This window comes from Triturus cristatus, chromosome 9, assembly GCF_964204655.1.
Source record: "Triturus cristatus chromosome 9, aTriCri1.1, whole genome shotgun sequence".
Taxonomy (NCBI): Eukaryota; Metazoa; Chordata; class Amphibia; order Caudata; family Salamandridae; genus Triturus; species Triturus cristatus.
The window spans coordinates 1,004,791,024-1,004,813,818 of NC_140592.1; the positions used below are offsets into that span (position 1 = coordinate 1,004,791,024).

The 22,795-nt window shown below is 46.0% G+C and overlaps 1 protein-coding gene across 1 annotated transcript in view; it reads left to right on the forward strand.

Moving 5' to 3' along the window:
- The window catches only part of SPTLC2 (serine palmitoyltransferase long chain base subunit 2), a 384,930-nt gene that overhangs the window by 315,518 nt on the left and 46,617 nt on the right, over window positions 1–22,795 (forward strand). The window contains exon 10 of the mRNA XM_085626636.1: window positions 13,258–13,393. Coding sequence (XP_085482762.1) covers window positions 13,258–13,393 — 136 coding nt within the window. The remainder of the gene's footprint in view (window positions 1–13,257; window positions 13,394–22,795) is intronic.

Genomic DNA, 22,795 nt, shown 5'->3' on the forward strand with positions numbered 1-22,795 from the left:
GCCCAGAATCACAGGATGTTAGGCTGAGGCCCAGACTCGAAAATGCGTCAGCAGCTCCGGCCATTACGCCGCACCCTCTCCCACAAGAACGAAACCATGTTCGATATTGTATTTGTACACCACGAAGCACCAGGTGTTGCTTATTGGCCCTGGCTTGTTATAGGAGTGATGTTACTTGTATTATATGCATCAGGATGCAATGATACGAGCAGCAAAATACCAGTCGTGCGGTACCCTATGCCAAGCACGCCTTTTTAAGAGCTCCCGCTCCCCCCCCCACACCAATTTTTCATCCCACTTAAAGTTCAGTTCTGTCATCTCTCGCTTTTTTGTGCTTGCGTCCAGGTTTGTTTTAAATAATTACTCTCTCAATTATTTTGGAGTTTGTGGGCGGCTGATATCTGAATGTTATCGAAGTTCCCTTACCACAGTAGGAGCGGAGTGTGCGTGTTTTTGAGTGCCTGCGGTATGCACCCTCCGGGCAGTGGCAGCGTGCGCGTGCACTGTGGAGCGGCGTGGGCTGCGCACGAGGCAGCTCAGACCGCGCCGCACGCTCTGCCATGCCTGGACCATGTGCTCTGGAGTGGCTGCGTGGGATAAGTGCTTTCAGATGTCGGCCGCAGATATTTTTGCTCGATCTTTCGCCAGCTCACGTTTCGGTGCATTCCACAGAGACTTCATTTCCTGAGCGCCATCCGAAATGAGAACATTGTGCTGACCTTAAACCTGCAAGAAACTTTCTGAAATCGCTCCGCCTGGTTTTGTATTTCTACCAGCCCAGCGCCCTCGAGACTTCATATTTGTATGTGCCAGACCTGCAAAAAATGAACTAAGCATCGGTCTATTGCAAAATCGCGCCTTTCCAATGTCAACTGCACTTCTAGTTAACTTTTGTTAAAATAACCGGAACGCTACAAATGGCTTGTTGGACAGAAAACACATGCAGAATAATCGTGCACACGGGGTGGATTTCAGTTGGTTGACATAATACTGACCATTTGAGCAGCACACCAGAATCTGGTTTCTTGAATCTTTAATCCATGAGGTTTATTGCGATCTAGATCAGTTGGGCTTTTCTTCTACTCGGGAAGGTGAAAGGCTGAGCCGATCTTTCTGAGATTGTAACCTTTCGCACAAAGGTTTTTCAGACTTATTTGTGCAGCAGGTGCAGAATCTTTGCTATCATGGTCCGCCATTGCGTGATGTCCCATCTCCGTAAAGGTGTGTGTGATGGAAATAAGCTCTACTGTGCCAGTGGCACCGTTTCACTCATATATGCTCACCTCTGTCCAGCCAATTCTTCGGCCCGTCCGCCCTTTCTGGATTATCCCCTATGCCTTCCCACAAATCCCTTCATTTCTTTCTTGGGTCAGACTTTTGCTGTGAGCATCTGGGATTTAAGTGGTTTAGAAAAACAAAGAGAAGCGTAATTTACGGATGGAGAAACATTTTTAAATAAACCTTGGAGCCTCAAAGAACAAGTCTGGGGTCACGGTTAGGCTTTGGTGAAGAGATGTGATAAACTGAATCTCCTGGGTACACGTTCCTTGCTCCTTCATCCCATCTCTCACGTGGCCGAGACATTTTAGAAAAAAGAAAGAAAAAAAAATAGCAAGCAGTAATGTTTGCTCCATTCAGGTTTCGAAACTAAGAAACTGATGGCACATTAGGGCCGCTGCCATCTATTCGGCACCTTGTTGCCTACCCTGTATATATTGATCCTGCATCATCTCCAGATTTAGAGTTGATATCTCAGTACTGTTCTTCCTATGCTGGGGGTGGGGGTGGGTTGGGGGGGTGGAGGGTGGGGGTGGGGAGGGGGGATGCCTCATTTGTTCACAACCCTTCCCCAAAAAAGTGATTATTCTAAAGAGGTGTATATTAAAGTAGCTCTGGGATGTTCCAGGAGGTTGTAGCCAGGCTAGGCATTATTAATGTACTGTGTGCAGGTAATCCAACTTCTCACATGTCTTACTTATTGATTAAAAAAAAAATCCAAAATAAAGAAATGAACTGTAGATTATTCAATTTAAGGAGGGAAGTGTTAATAATAAAACATATCCCTAATCCGTCCTCGAGAGTCTAAATCGCTTGCTCACGGAATCCTTCAAGAACTACCCCATACCTCTGATGAGACAAACAACTAAATTACCACTTAATTATAACATTTAAATTTATTGTTTGTAGCTTCTACCATGGTTACACAAAAAGTCTGCCAGCAAATAAATCTGGCAGGCGTACCATTATGGTGGCGCTGAGGAAACTCCATCGCTTTCGCAATGAAGTATCCTTACTACCAACATATGTCCCTTAATCTCTGTCTATCTCAATTAATTTCTCATATGTACTATTTGTCATCTCCACTGCCTGACACTTAACTGCCCCTTCAACTGCCACCACTTTACAACGTGTCATTTTTGCTCTGCCCTAACTTCCAGGTCTGAGGCTTAGCATTAAGTCAGTTCTCGTCTAAACATACCTTCTTTTTAGCTGTACGGTGGTTCTTTGTCGGATGTCGTTAGATTTGTGGCTGTCTTTTGTTGTAAGTGTACATTGTGTGGGACACATATAAAACGTATAAGGAGAACGAGTGCATCTCGTTGTCAGGGCTTTGATTATGTGGTACAGGAAATACTCCAAGCAGTGGGTCTTTTTAACCTTCTACAGTTTCTTTCCCAACTGCCTTCATTATATCCCTGCCCTCCACGTGGCCTTCCTACGGACTATGCATGGTTGTTTACTTGATCTACCCTGCATCCTGCATGTGACCTGTGGACTTGCCTCACTGTTGATCCTACAGTAGTGATCCAGCATCGAGCTCCAGATGTTTCTCCTGTGGTTGTCCTCCCTGCCCTGCTCCAGAGGTTGCAGAAAAGGTCAGACACATATTATTTGGCTCCCCGAATTCATGCACCCGGCAGGAGCCAGACCATGAACTGTCCTCTGTCTGGATCAGTTTCAGGAGGGCTGAAGCCTCCGCACCCATCTCTTGCTGCTTCCCACCCCCTTAGGGGTGGATGAATCAATCCTGAGATTGGAGGGGTTGAAGCAGGCGGTTCATCATTCTCTGTGCGCACCAGTATCCTCCTTTCAGATCTTGAGCTTTCCGGTACTGTGACACTTTCATAGCACTGTTTTTAGAGCCACGGGGTACGTCACATCAGCCCTACTTAAAAGGCTGTGGGCAGAGCAGATGTTAATGTTGAGTCTCCGGTCCTCTGACAGGGGAGGGGTCTGCAGCCTGAGACGGCTCATTCGTCTTGTGAGCAGTGGGGGCTTACGTTCACAGGCACCCTGGGTGCATTCACTGGCCGTAAACACAGCTTCTCCTGGGAACGCGGTAGGGCATTGGGTTACCAGCGCTGCTCGGGGTCCCTGTGGCTATTAGACACTGCCTTTAGACTCTTCCCTCTCCAAGGTAATAATGTGTCCGTCTACTCCGGCTGCGCCAGATTCCTAAACATTTAAAGGTTGTCATCATATATCCGTAGGTGAATTACGTCGCCTTGTTTATATGGTGCCTTCATGGCCAGAGACCAGCGCATCAGGAACAATAATGCTTTGCAATATGACACTGTAGGGGTGAGTGAGAATCGTGTCATGTTCAGAACTGTCAATGTGGGAAGAGGAGCTAATGGGGAAGAATATACCATTTCGTGGCACTTTACACCTTATTACATATTTGTGGCATTTATTTTTTTATTTTCGTGGTTTTATAGAGCTCAAACATGGCCCAGGGGCATCAGAGCTCTTTACAAGAGTACAGTTGCCAACAATCATCGCAAGGCGATATTTGCCATACAGCACAGGAAAAGTGAAACACAGGCGTTCGAGTGTGGGAGATCATAGATCAGGCCCAAGTTTCATTCAAAAAGAAGATTCTTAAGTTCCTTTCTAGAGGGTAGCATGGCAAAAGGGTCATATGGACGGTTGGAGGATGGGAGTTCAAGATTCTTGTACCACTTCCTGAGAATGATTAGTTCGTGTATTCTGGTTTGAAGGTGGGAGACTCCTGGAGAAGGGACTGCATTTCTTGAACCTCTTTTTGGCCCGAGCTTTATGTTTGGTAGATGAGCAAACAGAAATGCATGGCTTTTTGTATTGTGCAGACAGTTTTTAATTGAACGCTCATTTCAATAGAAAGCCGATTGAAAGACAGTTGAGGAATAGCAGCATAGGTGTGATCTGGTCAAATCTCTTGTGTCCAGTAATAAAGCTGCTAAAAGAACAGATGATGGACGGAATGCTGAATCAATCAAACATTCACACTCAGTCACAGATCTGGGTTAAATCCATCGTATTTTTTTGCATGCCACGCCATTCCAGTTTAGACTCAGCCATATGCAAATCAGTCTTGACCCTGTTCCTCATGGGAAAAGTCTAGCCCGAACTGCCAGGCCAGGTCCTCCCTGGACCAGAGACAAGCATCTTAGGACTGGTTTCAGGGAATCACCCCTCATCAGCCAGGATAGCTTGAATCTGGCGGTGTAGCGAGCACAATACATTGTGTACCCACATACATTTTCTTTTTATTGTTTAGTCCCAACACTTCCACTGGCATCATCTCCGCTTCCTGGATATTTCTGAAGGTGACTACTGCGGTGGTCGCAGCTCATCTTTGCAGGTCAAGAGAACACCTACTCCTGTACATAGATGACTGGCTGTTGAAGGTTGACTTGTCTAAATCATGGACCCCCTACGGACTACTGTTTCCCTGCTGTCCTATCAGGGGTTCTCGATTAGCATGCCAAAATCCCATATTCATCTAGTGTAGAGGATTCCCTTTATAGGAGCTGTCCTGGATACAGTGTGGTGCAAAGCCATTTGAACCCTGCAATGAGTCTGGGACATTCAGATTAAATTACTGTTTTTTTGAGCTTGTTATTGTATTATTATGTGTATGGGTTTGCCTCATTCCCAGTATCTCTGCAGTGGAATCTCTGCCTTCAGATGGCTGAACACTGTGGAGTTTTTGTGGGCAACTTCAGTGTTTCAGAAGAGATGCCCCAGGAACTTTGGTGGTCGCTGAAGGATGCCAAAATGACTCTTGGACGCGATTTTGGTACTCTGAGCCGCTACGCTTTAGCATTTGCCCTCCCCTCCGTCTACCTCTTTCTAAGGACTTGCATGGAGCTAAGTGCAACCAGGTGCCAGGTTATGGCCAACCTGCAGATGTCGTTTTGGCTGCTTGACGCTTGTCCACCAAGTCAATATATTGAGGCTACTGGGCAAACTTTGCCGCATGGTGTGAGGACCATTAAGTTGATCTGCTTCAGGTGAGGCTTTCTGATGTACTTTTGTTTGTCCTGGGCACGGCAAGACCTTTCCATAGGCACCAATAAAGATTACTTATCGGTCTTTATACGTTTGCCTGATCAGCACTCCTGGTTAAGTTTCCTGTTGTGTTTTTTTGAAAGAGTTACATCCGGCACCCTTTATTATGCCTCACTGGGACCTTAATTTGGTTCTTATGCTCCAGGTAATCAGGTCTTTTGAGTCAATGGACAGTTTTTGGGATGGTAATCATGGTAAACAGACATGTACCACTGACCTGAGTGCCTGACTGCATGTGAAACTGGTAGTATGACTTTTATTTTGGTCTTGGCGCCACGCTAATCTTGCACTAATGCAGAGGCTTGTCCCTGAAAGTGTAAGGTCCAGGATCTGTCATTTGACCTGGAGAGGGAGCGCCAAAGGTACCCTCATATCAGACACTTTTTCAGTTTGTTTCGCTATGCAATAACATATTTTCTATCCTCATCCCTGTGTTCTCTGTAGGCTTTTGAAAGTCACACCCTAGACAACCATTGTGTTGTGGGATTTTACAAGCAAGCTGCATAACTGTTCATGTAGCCAAAATGATGATGTACAACGTCACAATTGCAAACTATTACCAATGCAGACAATGCTATCCTGCAGGTGGTCACTGCTTCAGTATTTAAGGCCAGTGCCGCAGCTACTTGTGGGTAGAACGGAACACGCCTTACCAATGCCTGCTGTAACTTTGTTTTTCTTAAATAGGAATCCCAGAAAATCTTTCCTAAAGAAGTCATTCAAGTTTTTAGTGTTGACTCAATATGTGAGAGTTTTAGGAAAATACTTGACCCTGGTTTCATGTTGATAGGACTCTTTATATAGTCGTGGCAGTGAGTCAGAATTGTGGGTCAGTAGCATTCAGTTTGTTGCCACTAAGAGTTATGGTGTCACCTTAATTATTAATGTCTTGTGAAAGCTGTTACCCAGTGCAATGATACTGAGTGTTTAATTATACTGAATTCATTAAGTGAGCCTGCTTCAAACTATTCAAACCTGTGATGTATGCGTTACCCACAGATTCCAACAGCAGGAGCTCAACATGTTGAGTGTTTTTTATCAGCAGGGTCCATGTTAGAACGTGATCTGGGTCATCCTGGTAATGCGTTTCAAACAGTAAAAAAAATAGCACCTGCACATGGCTGAGTAATAAAGGCACTCTCCCATTTCACTTTAAACGGGGCTATCAACTTGGCTACATTTTAGCAGGTCACAAGTATTCTAGCTTAGTGCTACTGTTTTACATATATTGTTTTCAGTTGTAGTCTTATTGGTTCAGTGGGAGCAAACTGACACTACCATTCCCATTACATTTTTTTTTACGTGAAAACTCAGTTTAAAGCCTGTATTCCCTCTGACATGGAGCGGGGGTGGCAACCTTGTCTTAAGTGAGTTGCTTTAGTAGGTAGTTTGATGGACCCAGGTCACATAGTCTGGGTTGATGGTCTTGAGTTCCACTACGGACGATTGTTTTGTAGATTTGTTTGTGGTATATATTTATTTAAATTGTTTTGCATAGGGAAAGCATTTACCATTGGGGCACCTGGAAACACTTGGAGACCACGTTAAACTACAGACATAAGCAGCCTCAGCATTGTCCATCATGTATTGGGGTGTTGATGTCTTGGGAGCATTCATCCTGCTGTCATACTTGCAATAGGTACAAATAAAACCACCTCACACTACCATCACGATCTTCTAATCTGTTTTCACATCCGTTTTACATGGTGACCGTAGCGCAACAAATACCCCAATGGGTGTCCTGGTATTAAGTGAATGTTGTATCGACATATTCATGAGAGAGTACCAATAATTTCTGGATAAGGCTTGACGGGTAAGTCCTAGGTCAAGTCTTTAAACTATTCCTAAACTGTAGTAGGAAAGGAATCTTCCACAAAAAGGGGGAGGTAATTCCAGAGTTTAGCCGCTCTAACTGAGATGTTTCTGCCCGCAAGACCAACAGCTGAGCATCAAGGGGTGCAGCCAAAGTAAAGTTATAGAGTTGATGAATTTTTGTGCTAGATAGTACGACACAGTCTTGTGCACTGTTTTAAAATGTGGCTCAAGGGCTTGTAAATAACTCTTTTCCCCTGGAAGTCAGTGCAAAGATTGTAAAGACTCGAATGCAAAGAAGCGTGGGAGTCCTAATGCCTTCGAGCAGCAGCATTCTGTATCCTCTGCAAATCCCTTAAAAGGCCCCATAAAAAGAGTTGCAGTGATTCCAGCGACTGAGTATGGTCACTTGAATCACCACTCACTGGATATTATTTTTGGAGGACATGCAGAATCTTCTTGCGCACCTACAGAAGAAACAAGCATGTGCAATGCAATAGGTCTTGCATTTACGAGAGTTTGAGCTATTGGCATTGTAAATGACCATGCCTTTTATTTATGTGTTTTTTAAACCGATAAATAAAAGGAATTGTCATTTACAATACCAATAGCTTAAACTCTCGCAAATGTGAGACCGATTGCATTGCAAATGCCAGCGCCCATGCTATAAAAAAAAAAAAGCATGAGGAGAGAGCATGCCCTGCCTGCTGTGCTGGGAAGCTGTAATTAAAGCAAAGCCTACCAAGTAACAACACTCGAAACAGGGGGTGTCGCCATGGGAAGTTACAAATTGAGACAAGGTGGTACTAAGGAGGGACTACTAAGCCTATTGAGCAAAGAACAGCCACAGTCTACAGTGGACAATGACACAAGCCAATGAAAAATATGGGCGGGGAGGGGAAATACGCCACACCCACCCAGGAGTGGAACACGCTACACCCACCCAGGACGGCAAACACGCCACACCCACCCAAGGGGGCCTGGTCCGACATGGCTGCGGCTCAGTGGGGCTGTCAGAGAGAGCTGTGAGGTGACTAGCACTGCCGGAGACCCACGTGCCCTGCACCTCTTTTAAAAGCAGCTCCACATACGGGCCGGGGAGGAGACCTGGGAGGGCGAGGTCTGGAACTTTTCGCCCGCATTCTAACATATTGAGTCAGCCTGGCGGCGTGTTGCCTGCGGCTCGTGCCCAGTAGCGGCGCGTTCGGACTTCGCCGTACTTTAATGACCGGCTGAAGACGCGAGACCAGCCGAGGAGCAGCACAGAGTCTCCACAAGAGCCGGTTAGTGGTGTGAGGCATGCTGTAGGTGTAAAGTGAGCCGCGCTTGGAGCGCCCGTGCACATTAAAAAAAGAAAGTAAAATTGCATGAGGCTTGCGAGGACGGAAGGGGGACAGGAGATGTGCACATCGCGTGTCTGTACGTGCGTGTTCACGGGCGCATTCACAATTGCAGTCCGTCCTGCACGTGCACATCTCCTGTCTCCCTTACAAAGCAAGTCAGTAACAATAGGTCTCACTAGTGACATCGCTTTCGTGCTGCGTCGCTAGGCGAGACCTAATAAACCAGTTGCAGCCTTCTGCTTAACCTACCCAGGTAGGGAGAGATCTTGCACCAGTTATACCCCCAGATTCTTAACCATATTAGCTGGGACATGCAAGACGGGCAGAAAGCTGACTGCAGAGCCGATAGTGTTTTATCCAAAACACCTCCATTCTTTGTGCGTATTTTTGAAGGCATGCTTAGATCACTGCCATGGACAGAATGAAAGGTTGCAAAGGGTCAGCACTGACCTATCTAAAGTGATAATAAGCTGAGTGTCTTCAGTATAGTTCATACACCAAACGCTAAAAGGTTTGACTAATTGCACTAGTAGGCATGTGTAAATATTGAAGATATACTGCCTGTGACCTGTCCATTAAGTATGATCTGCACCATAGTGCCCTACATGCAATACGTTATCTCCTCCAGCCTGGTGAGTAAGATGGTATGTGATACCTTTTTTGAATGCTGCAGATATATCTAATAGTTCAAGGGCTGAATGCTCATCCACGCCCAAAATCATACAAAGGTTTTCCACCGCGGAGGCCATCTGAGTCAACTTTTTTCCACCACCTAACGGTCCCCTAACTCTTACAGCACTCTGAATTCGTTTTTCTTAACTCTGTTCCTTTATTGTAATTGGCCCATGGTGATATTGAAACCGTGTTACCACTTGACACCAAGTGGTGTGCTCAACAATGGCTTGTAGGCAATGGTGTAAATGCACGGCCACTAGGCTCTAAACCACTTCCTCCTCTAAAAAAGGCCTTGAGCTTGGTAGCATGATGCCACGCTACCCAGAAAACTGACAGTAGGAAGTGCCTATGACCAGATAGGCCACAGTATATACAATCTATGAATTGTATTGGTTCGAGGTAGCATGGGACTACCTGAAAGCAGGGTGGGCCTAGCTGCACTCTAAGGGGAGATCTGCAGGTAAGTCTGGGTGTACACAACTAGGGCTTGTGAGGGTAAGAGGCAACAGGGTGTGGTAACTGGAAGTAGTTGGGGTACAATGTAATCTACCTCAGAAATATCTGCAGAGAGTCCTCAGAGCATGGAGTGATATAAGCGCAGACTGCAAACTTATCAACTCTTCTGTCCAATATCATTGGCAGGTCACAGTGACGAAATTTGATCTCTCCACTTCAAAAGAACGTTTGAGCCTAGCATTACTGGTGTCACCTAGCTGCTCTTGACATGACACCTTGTCAGTTCTCAAAGGCCAAAAGAAGTGACACAGGATAAGCCTTTCATATCTGAGCAACACTTTTGGCCATGCTGCTTGCTGACATAAGGAGTTATTTTCATTGACTTGAGTTATAGCCCACTTTCAGGGTCTGTCGCTCTTTTTAAGATCTGTTTGATGACAGAAGCATCATGTATGCCTGGCATCTTCTCCACCTAGGCTCTATTAAAGGATAGGCTCTCAGTGTCTTACGAGGGCCGATGGCTTCAAGGTTGGCCAGAACAAAAGTACGAGTATCCGGACACTTAGAGGTAATCAGAGAAAATCTATCCAAAAACATTTGGGCTCAACCAAATGGTGCATGACATGGTGGCCGCTCCTTTGGTTTGCGCTGTCATCTGTAGTCAGAAATAAGTATTGTTTAGTATGAAATCTGTGAAAGACGGTCAGCCTTACTGAGGGTTTGGCAGACTGGATACTTTGTCACAAACGTGAGAGATGTCCCACCTGCCGACTTACAAGTGCATTTTAGCCTATTGCACTTGTTAAACAGTGGAAGGGTTATCAACCAAGTTCTGGAGCTAGTCTGATACTGCAAGTCTGATATGCATTGCTCATTTAAAGGTTATTTATTGTTGTCAAAATCTTGCATGTCTCCGTACTTTTTAGGTCTCGCCTGGCGTTAGCAGCTGCCATGCACTGCTTTCGCCATGGCGAGGGCCTTTTGGAATCAATACAGATTCCAGATGTGCACGCGGACGGACAGGACAGAAGATGTGCACACGGCGACTGGATGCTTTACTCGCAGCGGGAGACATGGCCGCACTATATTTTTCACACTGGCGACAGATGTGCACGCGCGCATGGCGGCGTGCTTTCGCTTTCCCTTTCCCTCCCTCGGTCTCCGACTTTCCTGTTTTAAATGTTGGTATGCATGGTCCTCGCGCGTGCATGGCGGCGTGCTTTCGCTTTGTTGCCCCCCTCACTCTAAGGTGCCCTGTGATATGCCTTCCTTCGTGCTGCCGCAAAACCTGTCTCTGCTATACTATGACGTGAGGGATATATTTAGAGAGTGAGTCTCCTCTGTCACTCACTTCTTGAGGTGAGGGACATACTCAGATGCGTTTCATATGTCTCTCTCACTGTGTGAGGTGACGGACAGACTCGGACCACAACCCCCCCCCCCCCCGGTTTCTCTCCCTCCTTGGGGTGAGGGTCTCTTTGACCCCACGCACCGTCGGCCTTGTAATGAAGGATAAACTCGACGGACCAGGACTCTCTCCCAGCACTGTTAATCTTGTAGCTGGCTCTGCCCCTACTTCAACCCTGACTTGCAGGAAGCTCACAAATATCCAGTAGGCGCCTCAGCCCACGAGCTCTATGACTTTAAATTAGTTTAGGACTTGCTTTAGCGTGCACAGAGAAGCTATTTTAACATCAAAGGTAAACCCACTGAGAGTCATCCCTCCCTTGCAGAGTATACTCAGGAGTGCAGCATGTATGATAACCCACTAAGCTACCTCACTGAGTAGGAATCCATAACCAACGCTGCCCTGTAGCCATTCACAGTGGCCCACTGATCCGTGGTAATGGGACAGAAGCAGGAGGCCTGCAGGGTGTGCACAGACATGTGTTCTAGGAGCTGTAACCCTCCGAGCTGTCGTACCGACCCTTAATGTTACATCCAGAGTTGCGCTGCAGGTGCATTAACCCAGTAAGCTATCCTACTGGAGTTGAAACCTATGCATGTGGATTCCACGCAGGCACAGATCTTTGAAGCAGACGAACGAACCCACTGAGATATTGTAATAGGCACACCCCTGACACCTGAGGTTACACACAGTTTTGTGTAGTACACAAATATATGCTGTATGCACTTTAACTCACTACGTAGTCTTAGCAGGACTAGAAAGTATATCCTGGGAGTACATCGCTGTAGTAGGAGCTCTAAACTACCGAGCTGTCTCGCTAGGGCTGAAAAGAGGAGCTATATAAAGGTGTATACAACTGTTATTTCGCTAGGTCACTGGAGCGCATGTTGATAGAGAACCTTACCAAGCCCTCTCCTGGGAGAGTGGTGGTGCTTAGAGAAGGAGATGCCTTGACCGGGCTTAATTTGAGCAGGTGTCTGCCGGAGCTCAGCCTCATACTTCATTTTAGAGCATCTATACGTAGCTAAGGTGGCTGTGCTCTGATTCCCTGGTTTGTATACGTTTGATATGAAATAACAGCTGCTCTGACCAGCTTTACTAATTGTGAGAGACCCGCACACATTTTTATTTCAAGTACGAACCTGCTAGCGCGGAAGAGATGTGGGGTGGCAGTGGCACCCACGGCTTCTCCTTCAACAGGGAGAGCCACTGGTTTGCCTTCCCCTGGCTGACATGAGCCAGCATGGGCGGGATCAGCGATTAGAGTGACCACCTCATTCCAGATATTTATGGACCCCGTCTCCAGGTCTCACCTCTTCACCTACAAATGATTGCTTTTAGGTTTGTCAGTCTAATTAGTCCAATGGGAGCAGAGCAAGACCACGACTCCCAGAATGCATTAGGTTATCACACAAATCTCCAAGGCTAGAAACAGAGTCCATCCGTGTGTGCCCTTCCCCACTCTGGTAAACCATGGCTGGAGACACTGCGAATCATTAACAATCATTAAAAATGCAATAGGTCTCGCCGTTCATTAAGTTAAAGCCATTTGCTTTGCTATACAATACTATTAGCAAAGCAAATGGCTTTAACGTAATCAAAGGCAAGACCTATTGCATTTTCAATGCTTGTTTTTTTATATCAGATCAATTGAAGCTGTAGAGCATGTATCAATATCATGATTAAGTTAATCAATAATAGTGTTCATCACATAATTTCTTATACATCCACAATGTATTTCGCACTGTAGAGCCCTACCTCAGGGAGTACATCAATTTAATCATAAGCACAATTCTCTGGTTCAGAGCTTGAAGAAAAGCAAGTTCAAAACATCTCCTGTCTGTTCGGCACATGAAACCAGAGCATTTTGCTTCGAGCAAAGGGTTTATAACTAATTACATGTACCCACTGATGAAGGACTCTTAAATAAGGTAGCATGTGTAGTAGTACTGACGTGCAGTCTCTTTCCTGCAAAATAATGTTGGCCACTAGCCAGTCATCTGACCATTCCTGCTCTCTGTGCGTTCTTGAGGAAAGAGTTCTTTCGTCCTCAGAGCTGAACGTGCTTGGAAAGTAGGTTAGTGGTTCATGAATTCGAATTTGTGCTTGGAAAGTAGGTTAGTGGTTCATGAATTTCTAGAGTTGGAAATCTTTACAACTCTGCAAACTTAGCAGAAATAAACTTTCTGAAGCTTTTTCTGCTGTAAATAACTATATTTTTCTCGCCAGGTCAAGAGTGTGTGCAGATATTGGCGGAGAACACTCGCTACTTCAGACGACGACTAATGGAGATGGGATTCATCATCTATGGAAATGATGATTCACCAGTTGTGCCACTGATGCTCTACATGCCGGCAAAAATTGGGTAAATGATACAGTGCTTTTTTACCTACAAGTTTACTACCCTAAATGTGCAGGAGGAAGAGGTTCCCTGCTTTGGACTTTGGCTGTGCTCGATTTCATGTAAACTTTCATAATGGAAAGATTTTGGACTACATCATTAGATTCGGTAATTAAAAGTAGGCTTGAAGTTTTCTTGCAGACCGTTTGCGGGCATGCCTCCATTTCCCCTGCGACTTGCAGCTACAGTCCTTAGGTTGGTCCCATGATTGTGCTGATGTCCTCCTTTTACTGTAGAATGCTTTGGATTCAGACAAGCCGTTCTGGCAGACACATTGTCAAGGTCCAGCCAAATAAAGTTTGCAGCTTGGTTCCTGCTGAAAGGGAATGGGCAGTATGAAACTCTGTGTAGATCTACACAGCTTAACTGGAAGTAGCTTTCTAAATCTCTAGCACCTTGAGACCAGTTTTATATTTCTGGTGTGCTAGGGAAAAGGTCCAGCTCTCAATAAGAGAGTAACTTTGTTTGATATTTATATAACTGGTCAAGCAGGAAAATTCATATCTGTACACTTTCCACTTACACACTGTGTTCACATTGTGAGAAATCCAGATTTGAATGTACCTATTATTGGGTTTTTCATTTTAAAAGGCCATATGCACAAAATAATTTTTATGCAGAGTTTTTGGTAGATTTATAGTGGTAGGTTTGTTGTCATTTTCAGTACTAATAAATAGTAAGTAATTGCCTGAAAGACCTGGAGTCTATGAACTCACTGAGTCTGGTCTATCTCATGGTTAGGGGTAGTGGCAACGTAGAGCCAGAACAGGCCTCTATGTTGGGTCTTGATGGTTGTGGTCTGGAATTTCCAGTTCTATTCAACTGCATATATTCCGAACTCCTTGCGTTCAGAGTTGTGAGCAGCAGTGGAGCATTAGTAGGGCCTTCGGTGGTGACCGTCTTGCCATCAGACCTCACATTTAGCTGAACAAATATGTTGCTTTAACTAGGTGCTTGTTGAGATGGCAGCCCAGTAGGTAAAAAACCAGGATCCTGCATATCTGCAACACTGGGCACTCAAGTTTTAAACATCTGAGGACATGGCTCTTTTAATGGCATAGAGCAGCTGTCTGGCTATCAAGCGCCGAGATGTCCTTCCGAGGACGAGTTTTGTGCTTTACTAAATTCCAAAGTTCCATTCCAAACTGGTGCTGGACCTGAATGCTGCAGCAAAGGTAAGTGAAGATTGACCAGGTGCAGAATGGTGCATGATTACAGACACTGGGAGGGGTCCAATGTCACATGACCAGTGGCTGTAGTGCCTAAGGGACCTTGGGAAAAATGGAAATTTTAAAGCCAAACAAACCTCCTTTGGCAGTTGACAGTGCCATGGTGGTGTTTCACTAGCGCTTTTTGCACAAGCTTGATTTCCATCCATGGTTGAAGAGCTTGTTGATCATTTGCATGGTAAGTATGGGTCAACAAGATTCGTGCATTGCCATTTCACTCCTCTGCACTTGTGACTTCTCTAGTGGACTTTCAGTCGAATAACTTAATTTGATAGATGGTCTGTCATCTTTTCTTGGTAGCCTCGCAGATCTCTGGAATCTGGTCAGGTAGACTATGACTCTTTTCACATATAATGTAGGTGACCACCTGGTCTTCTCTCATAAAGTTTTATCCCGTCCTCAAGATGATTCAGTGTACCGTTTTCAAGTGTGCAGTTCTTACAAAGGCTTGGGTATTTTTGGATGGGCCATATCTCTGTTAGATAAATGATTGAAATGACCATATTTTGCGAGGTATTCTGCCAGACTTTTGCATTGACTGATTATGGTGCCAGAGAACTCTAAATACTTTATTTCTGCTAGCCCCTAGTAAAGTGCTTATGCTCACCCTCAAACTTGACCAGATTGGTATACTCCTGATTTGCACATTTAATTTGTTCATATGTCTCTAGTTTATAGTACCAGGTGTACCCAGGGTCTGTAAATTAAATTCCAATGGGCGGCAGCACCAATTTTGCTACCCACTGCAGTATCACTGGAAAACCTGCCTCCCATTGTTGCCTGGCTGTGCAGTTTAAAAAAACTACAAATTCGACCTCTTAAAATAACCCCTTCTAACAGACCCAAATCTTCCTTTTAAATATCACTAAACCACCTCTTTGTAGTCCTTGTTGCCCATAAGGCCCGGTGTTCGGTATTTCAAAGTAGTACATCTAAAACTTTAATGTTAAACATGTTCTTACAACGCAGAGGCCTTAAAAGCTATGTTCGAGGCATATGAGCTGCAGATTACACATTATGCTTAGATCGCCATCTGGTGTTGGGCCCGGATGTTTGCACTTGTTTTTGTCCTGGAAAGTCTTTGGAAGTCACGAGATAGGTGACTCCTCCTTTTGATCATAGTGCGCATGGGCATCGGCTCCATCCTCAGATTGTTTTTTTCCGCCATCGGGCTTGGGTGTGTTCTCGCGCTCCAGTTCGGAACCGTTAACGGTTTTCTCTTTCGACGCACAATCCTTCCCTTCTCGACTGTATTGTTTTGATCGCGTTTTCCCAATCCACGCGACCCTTCAACTTTGAAGTCTTCGATTCCGGTCATCGACTAAGACCTTCGGGCCTACCTGGGCCTCATCTCCGGCTCATGGAAAGGACGCCATTCAAAAAGTGTCCTCGATGTGGGTTGAAGTTTCCACACACCGACCTGCATGAGGTGTGTAACTTCTGCCTCTCACCAGAGCACGAGGCCAGAGACTGTCCAGCTTGCGCCTCCTTCCGCTCCAAGAAGACGATCCAGGACTGACGAGCTAGAAGAACAATGGCTCGCTCACCATCTTCGATCCCCGACGACATCGTCCAAGAAGGCGTCTATGTTTCGGAGCAAGGTCGGGTCGAAGAAGCCATCATCAGCGCCTCCGAAGCAGATGACTCCGACGTCGAAGACCTCACTCCAGCTCAGAGGGCCGTGAGTACAGACGTCGACCCCCAACCAAACCCCCCTCGACACTATCGTAAAAGGCTTCGGTTTCACCCTCGGGCCCAGGTGCACACCGAGACACTGCTTCCCATGCCCCGCCTTCGGGTCCGGTAAAGAAGCTTACTAAGCCTTTAGGTGACTCGGGCTCGAGTCAGTCTACACTCGGTGCGGAAAAACATACTAAGGCACCTAAAAAGAAGACCTCCTCTTCCTCATCCACGCCGACCGCTGCTTCCACATCTAAGCACTCGGCGTCGAAGGCTAGCACCGGTTCCTCGCCACCGACAACACCCTCGGAGCAGACCAAAAAACGACCACCAAAGGGCCCCGAATCCCATTCTTCGAAGTCAAAGACCTCGGAACCGAAAAAACAGGTTCCATCGGATAAAGACACTGAAACTGCACGTTTCCAAAACTAGAACTGCTACAGAGTCGGCGCCGAAAAAGCTTACGGCACCGAAGTCGTCGACTCCGAAGGTTCTGCCTCCCACAGAAGAACTGTTTCATCCAGATCCTACCCAAAATACTCTTGTGAAGGATCCTAAGACTGGTCACTTAATGCTTAGCATCAAGAAAAGACCCTTAGAAACGCCTGCACCGGCACCACCACTGAAAAAGAGAGACTTTGCTACCTCTCCATTAAGGATCCCTTCTCCTCTTCCTCCTCCCCGCCACACCGCTCTCCTACACCATCACCTACCCCAGTAGATGATGATGACAACACTTCAGATGATGCAGGGGGAGCTGCGGACGATCAACTCCTTGGGGACCCTACCTCTACTGGTTCCCCAGACCCCTGGGATGATTACAGTGTCCCAGACGTCCCTTACACCCCACAAGATGACATCTATCCCTCCAGGCCTTCACCTCCGGAGGACAATATCGGCTTCAACCAGCTCCTTCACAGAGCTGCTCAGTACCATGGAGTTGCCCTTCATACAGACCCAGTAGAGGAACATTTGCTCATGGACACTTTCAACACCACACAGAGGTCCACCTCCATTTTACCCATGCTTAAAGGGGTCATTAAGCATGCACCAGAGATCTTTAAAGACCCAGTCAGGGCTCGAGGCATCAACCCAAGAATAGAAAAAAGTAGAAGGCTGCTCCTACTGATCCAACATACATTAATGGCCCGCACCACTAGACTCCTTGGTAGTCTCTAATGCTAGGAAGAGAGCCAATTCCCAAACATCAGGTGAGTACCACCACCAGATAAGGAATCTAAACTCCTGGACGCCTCTGGCAAACGCACAGCGTCACAGGCAGCAAACACATTGCGCATTGCTAATACCCAAGCGCTGTTAGCCAGGTATGAAAGGGCACATTATGATGAACTTGAGTCCATAATATAGCACCTCCCTGTATAAAAACAGGGCCAATGAACTCCTACAGGAAGGTAAAACAATCACTAACACCTCTATCTGTTGTGCCTTGGATGTAGCAGATACCGCCTCCAGGGCAATAAACACCAGTGTCCTTTTGCGTAGGCATGCCTGGTTACGCATCTCAGGTTTTAAACCTGAGGTCCAGAGTTCCATACTCAATCAGCCATTCAATGAGCAACACCTATTTACCCCAATGTGGACGTATCATTTGAGAAAATGAAAGGATACAGACACGGCCAAATCTATGGGAGCCTTGCAGTCGCAAGCTCCCAGACTGTCCTTTCGTCGCTCATCCTTCAGAAGCACCCATAGAGGGTACTCCTCTGATCACCCCTCCACTTCTTACAAGGCTCCCACTCAATCCACCTTTACTAGAGGTTACCAAAGGCTTCGTTACAGGGGGAACAACAGCAAAGGCAGAGGCAGGAACAACAACTCCCGCTCTGCCTCCACCCCCACCCCATGACTTCCCTCCACTTCCCCCAGACCATTCCACTCCAGTCGGGTTAAGACTCCACTAATTCCTCCCTGCCTGGGCAAACATCACTTCAGACAGGTGGGTGCAACAGATAATTCAATCAGGCTACTGTCTCGAACTAACATCTACACCCCCAATCATACCACCCAAACAGCATCCAATGTCACAAGAACATCTGTTACTGCTAAAGCAGGAGGTAATCTCCCTCCTACAAAAAAGTGCAATAGAACCAGTTCCCCTGCACCAACAAAACAAGGGAGTTTAGTCCCTCTATTTTCTCATACCAAAAAAGGACGGCTCCCTAAGGCCTATTTTAGACCTCAGACCCCTAAACCTATACATACACTCAGACCATTTCCACATGGTCACACTTCAGCAGTTCCTCCCTCTGCTATCACAGGGCTACTTCCTTGCTACTCTAGACCTCAAGTATGCCTATTTCCACATTCCCATTCACAGCGCTCACAGAAAATATCTCCGATTCGTAGTGGACGGTCAGCACTATCAATTCAAAGTACTCCCGTTCGGAGTCACCACACCACCAAGAGTGTTTACCAAGTTCCTAGCGGTGGTGGCAGCACACCTAAGAAGACAACACATCCATGTCTTCCCATACCTAGATGACTTGCTCATAAAAGCCAGCTCATACAATCAGTGTGTACAACACACTCACGCCACTATTCAACAAATTCACGACCTGGGGTTCACAATAAACCATGCCAAGTCCCAGCTGCAACCGTCCCACACGCAACAATACCTCGGTGCTACAATATTCACCTCCAGGGCGCTGGCCTATCCCAGTCCTGCCTGGATAGCAAGCATACAAGCTCTTCTCACAAAATTCCAACCACAACACTCTCTTCCAGCTCAAGTGTTCATGCAACTCATAATGGCCTCTTGCATATTCATAGTGCCTCATGCAAGACTCCAGATGCGCCCTCTCCAAGAGTGCTTAGCGCGCCAATGGAACCAGGCTCAAGGTCAGCTAACAGATCTGGTGTTGGTAGACTGTCGTACCCATCGTTCTCTGCAGTGGTGGAACACCAAAAACCTCTCCAAAGGGGCGACCGTTCCTAGAGCCGATTCCTCAAATAGTTATGACAGCGGACGCATCGCTCTCCGGCTGGGGATCTCACCTACTACATCACACCATGCAGGGCAGGTGGACACCTCAACAAAAGTTACTCCACATCAACCACCTGGAGCTACTAGCCATATTCCTAGCCTTGAAAGCATTCCAAAAACACATTTCAGGCAAAGCGGTCTTAGTCCGCACGGACAACATGACAGCCATGTATTATATACAAAAACAAGGCGGGACACACTCTCTATAGCTCTCTCAGCTCACACAGAGCATATGGAGGTGGGCCATACCTCTGAACATTTTTCTAGCCCAACATGTCCCAGGAGTCCAAAACACAATAGCCGATCTGTTGAGCCGTCAAACACAACAAATCCACGAGTGGGAACTTCATCCACAAGTTCTTCAACCGTTTTTTCAGATGTGGCGGCAACCACAGATAGACCTCTTCTCCACCCAAGAAAACGCCAAATGCCCAAACTTCGCCGCCAGGTATCCTCACCCATTGTCCAAAGGCAATGCGATATGGATGAACTGGTCAGACAGATTTGCGTACGCTTTTCCTCCTCTCCCACTCATTCCACTAGTGGTGCGCAAACTACAGCAACACTCCTTAACGCTCATCCTAGTTGCTCCAACTTGGGCCAGACAACCATGGTACACCACATTGCTGGAACTCTTCGTAGTTCTGCACCAAAAATTACACATCTCTCCACGCCTCTTAACCCAGAACCATGGAGAGATCTAACCCCCAGACCCAGCTCAGCTCAACCTAGCGATCTGGCTCCTGAAGTCCCAGAATTCGGTTATCTTAACCTTCCTCCTGACTGTATGAACGTCATTAAAGAAGCTAGACTGCCTACCACTAGAGCATGCTATGCAGCCAAGTGGAAAAGATTTGTAATCTACTGTCATAAAAACAACACTGATCCCTTAGATGTGTCTATCCAACACATCATAGGCTACTTACTACACCTCCAAACATGCAACTTAGCCTACACGCCTATGAGACTGCATCTTGCTGCCATAGCAGCATATCTACAAAATAGACCACATCTATTACTTTTCAGAGTACCTGCCATAAAGGCCTTTATGGAAGGACTCAAAAGAATAATTCCCCCCAGAGTACCACCTTCACCTGTGTGGAACTTAAACATCGTTCTCACAAGACTAATGGGGCCTCCATTCGAACCTCTACATAAATGTGAGCTACAATTCTTAACATGGAAAACTGCTTTCCTAGTAGCCATTACTTCTCTACGAAGAGTTAGCGAACTACAAGCACTAACCATTCAGGAACCCTTTCTGCAGATGCATCATAATAAGGTTGTTCTCCGAACTAATCCTAAATTCCTCCCTAAAGTCATTTCTCCCTTCCACCTCAATCGAGCTGTGGAGCTGCCCTTCTTCTTCTCGCAGCCACAAACAGTCGCAGAAAGAGCTCTTCACACCTTAGATGTCAAAAGAGCACTGCTGTACTACATCAAGAGAACACAAACTTTTCGTAAGACCAAACAACTATTCGTGTCTCCTCATCACTCAAGAGCAACCCCATATCAAAGTCTGGGATAGCTAGATGGATTGTCAAATGCATACAAATTTCTTACCACAAAGCAAAACGTACATTATTTGTTACTCCTAAAGCCCACTCTACACGAAAGATAGGGGCTTCAATTGCATTTTTAGGGAACATTCCCTTAGATGATATCTGCAGAGCAGCTACATGGTCTACACCGCACACATTCACAAAACACTATTGTGTCGATGTGCAAACTAAACAACAAGCTAGTGTGGGCCAGGCTGTACTCAAAACACTATTTCAAACTACTGCAACAGATACTGGTGGTCGCCGCTAGGAGATACTGCTATACAATCTATGCATAGTGTGTCATCTGCAGCTCATATGCCTCGAATGGAATATGCTACTTACCAGTATGCATCTGTTCTTGGCATGTATAGCTGCAGATCTACACACGCCCACCCGCCTACCTTTATTTGTTCCAGTATTATCTTACTTGGATACAGCATACATGGACATCTTTCTTGTTTCTTACAAAGCTCCATTTCCCTGCTGGCTAAAAACAATCTGAGGATGGAACCGATGCCCACGTGCACTATGATCAAAAGGAGGAGTCCCCTATATCGTGACTTCGAAAGACTTTCCAGGACAAAAAACAAGTGCAAACACCCGGGCCCATCACCAGATGGCGATCTATGCATAGTGTGTAGATCTGCAGCTCTACATGCCAAGAACAGATGCATACTGGTAAGTAGCATATTGCTTTCACTGTAGCAGGGGTGACCTTTCCATGAAAAAAGCATTGGCATACAATATTCAGTTTAATAAGTGTTTTTTTCTTGCTAGGAAACCGCTACAAATGTCCCTATTGGACTTTTTGAAATATTTATTACAGGCCCACTTCACTGGTGATCTGGTTTATAATATTTTTTTTGGAAAGGGGTCTTTTAGAAAGTCGCCTTTGCCCTGCCTGAAGAGCTGAATCTGCATTTTGCTCTCTCACTTTTGCCAACCAGTAATTAGCATATGAATAGGAGTGAATGAGGTGTGACCTTGCTCCCAGTAGCAAACAATAGGCTAACCCGATTAGGCAGACATGACCACTCTGAACCTCACAGAATATGCAGGGTAGGGCTGTGAGGATCCTTCCTCAATATTAAAGTGTCGTCTCCTGCTTGAATGTCACATCCTGCTTGACTGGTCTGATGTTTTTTTTCATGTGATACTTGGGGTACAATTTAAAGTGGCCTCCCTGTCACAGGCAAATGTTAGATGACACTTGTCCAGCCCTTCTTTTGACCTATCCTCCCCCAACCAGGCAGGCCCCAATCACAGTGAGCATCCTTTTTGACATTACAATGTCAAAGCCTAAATGATAGGTCTGCTGGGCTTACATATTATATTCGAGGCACTAAATTAAGGAAACAGGATGCCAAAACAATCCACTGTCTGCATGCTGTAAACTCATCTTTAGGTCTTCCAGAATTCAGTCTCTGATGTTGTTGTGGGTACAGGACCTGCCTCAAACTGGATTTTAGGGTTTGATGGTTAGATTTGGGAAGACACAAGATTACCATAGTGCACTAATACACTTCCTCACCCCCACGCACACAGCCAGACTCCGAGCCCAAGTTTTAGTGTGGCTGTAGACTTTTGCCTTCTCAAAATGCACAAAGTGGGTAGGGTTATCCATGAGAACCTTTACCCCATTGGTTAGGGCATCCCCGGAGGTCATTCCCACCCACGAGCTTGTGATAAGCATAAATGTGATATCTCGAGGCACCCAATTCAGAAGACTCCTGGACCTGTGAAAGATATGAAAAGGATAGACCTGCTGTCTGATACTTTAAAAGAGCCTAGAAGACTGTACCTGCTCTCCCTCTCGTACCTAGTACAAAGAAGTGGAATTCAACATTCATAAGGCTGACCTCCTATCAAAGCTTCAGGGACACAACAAGCTACAAGAGGGTTTTTCCTG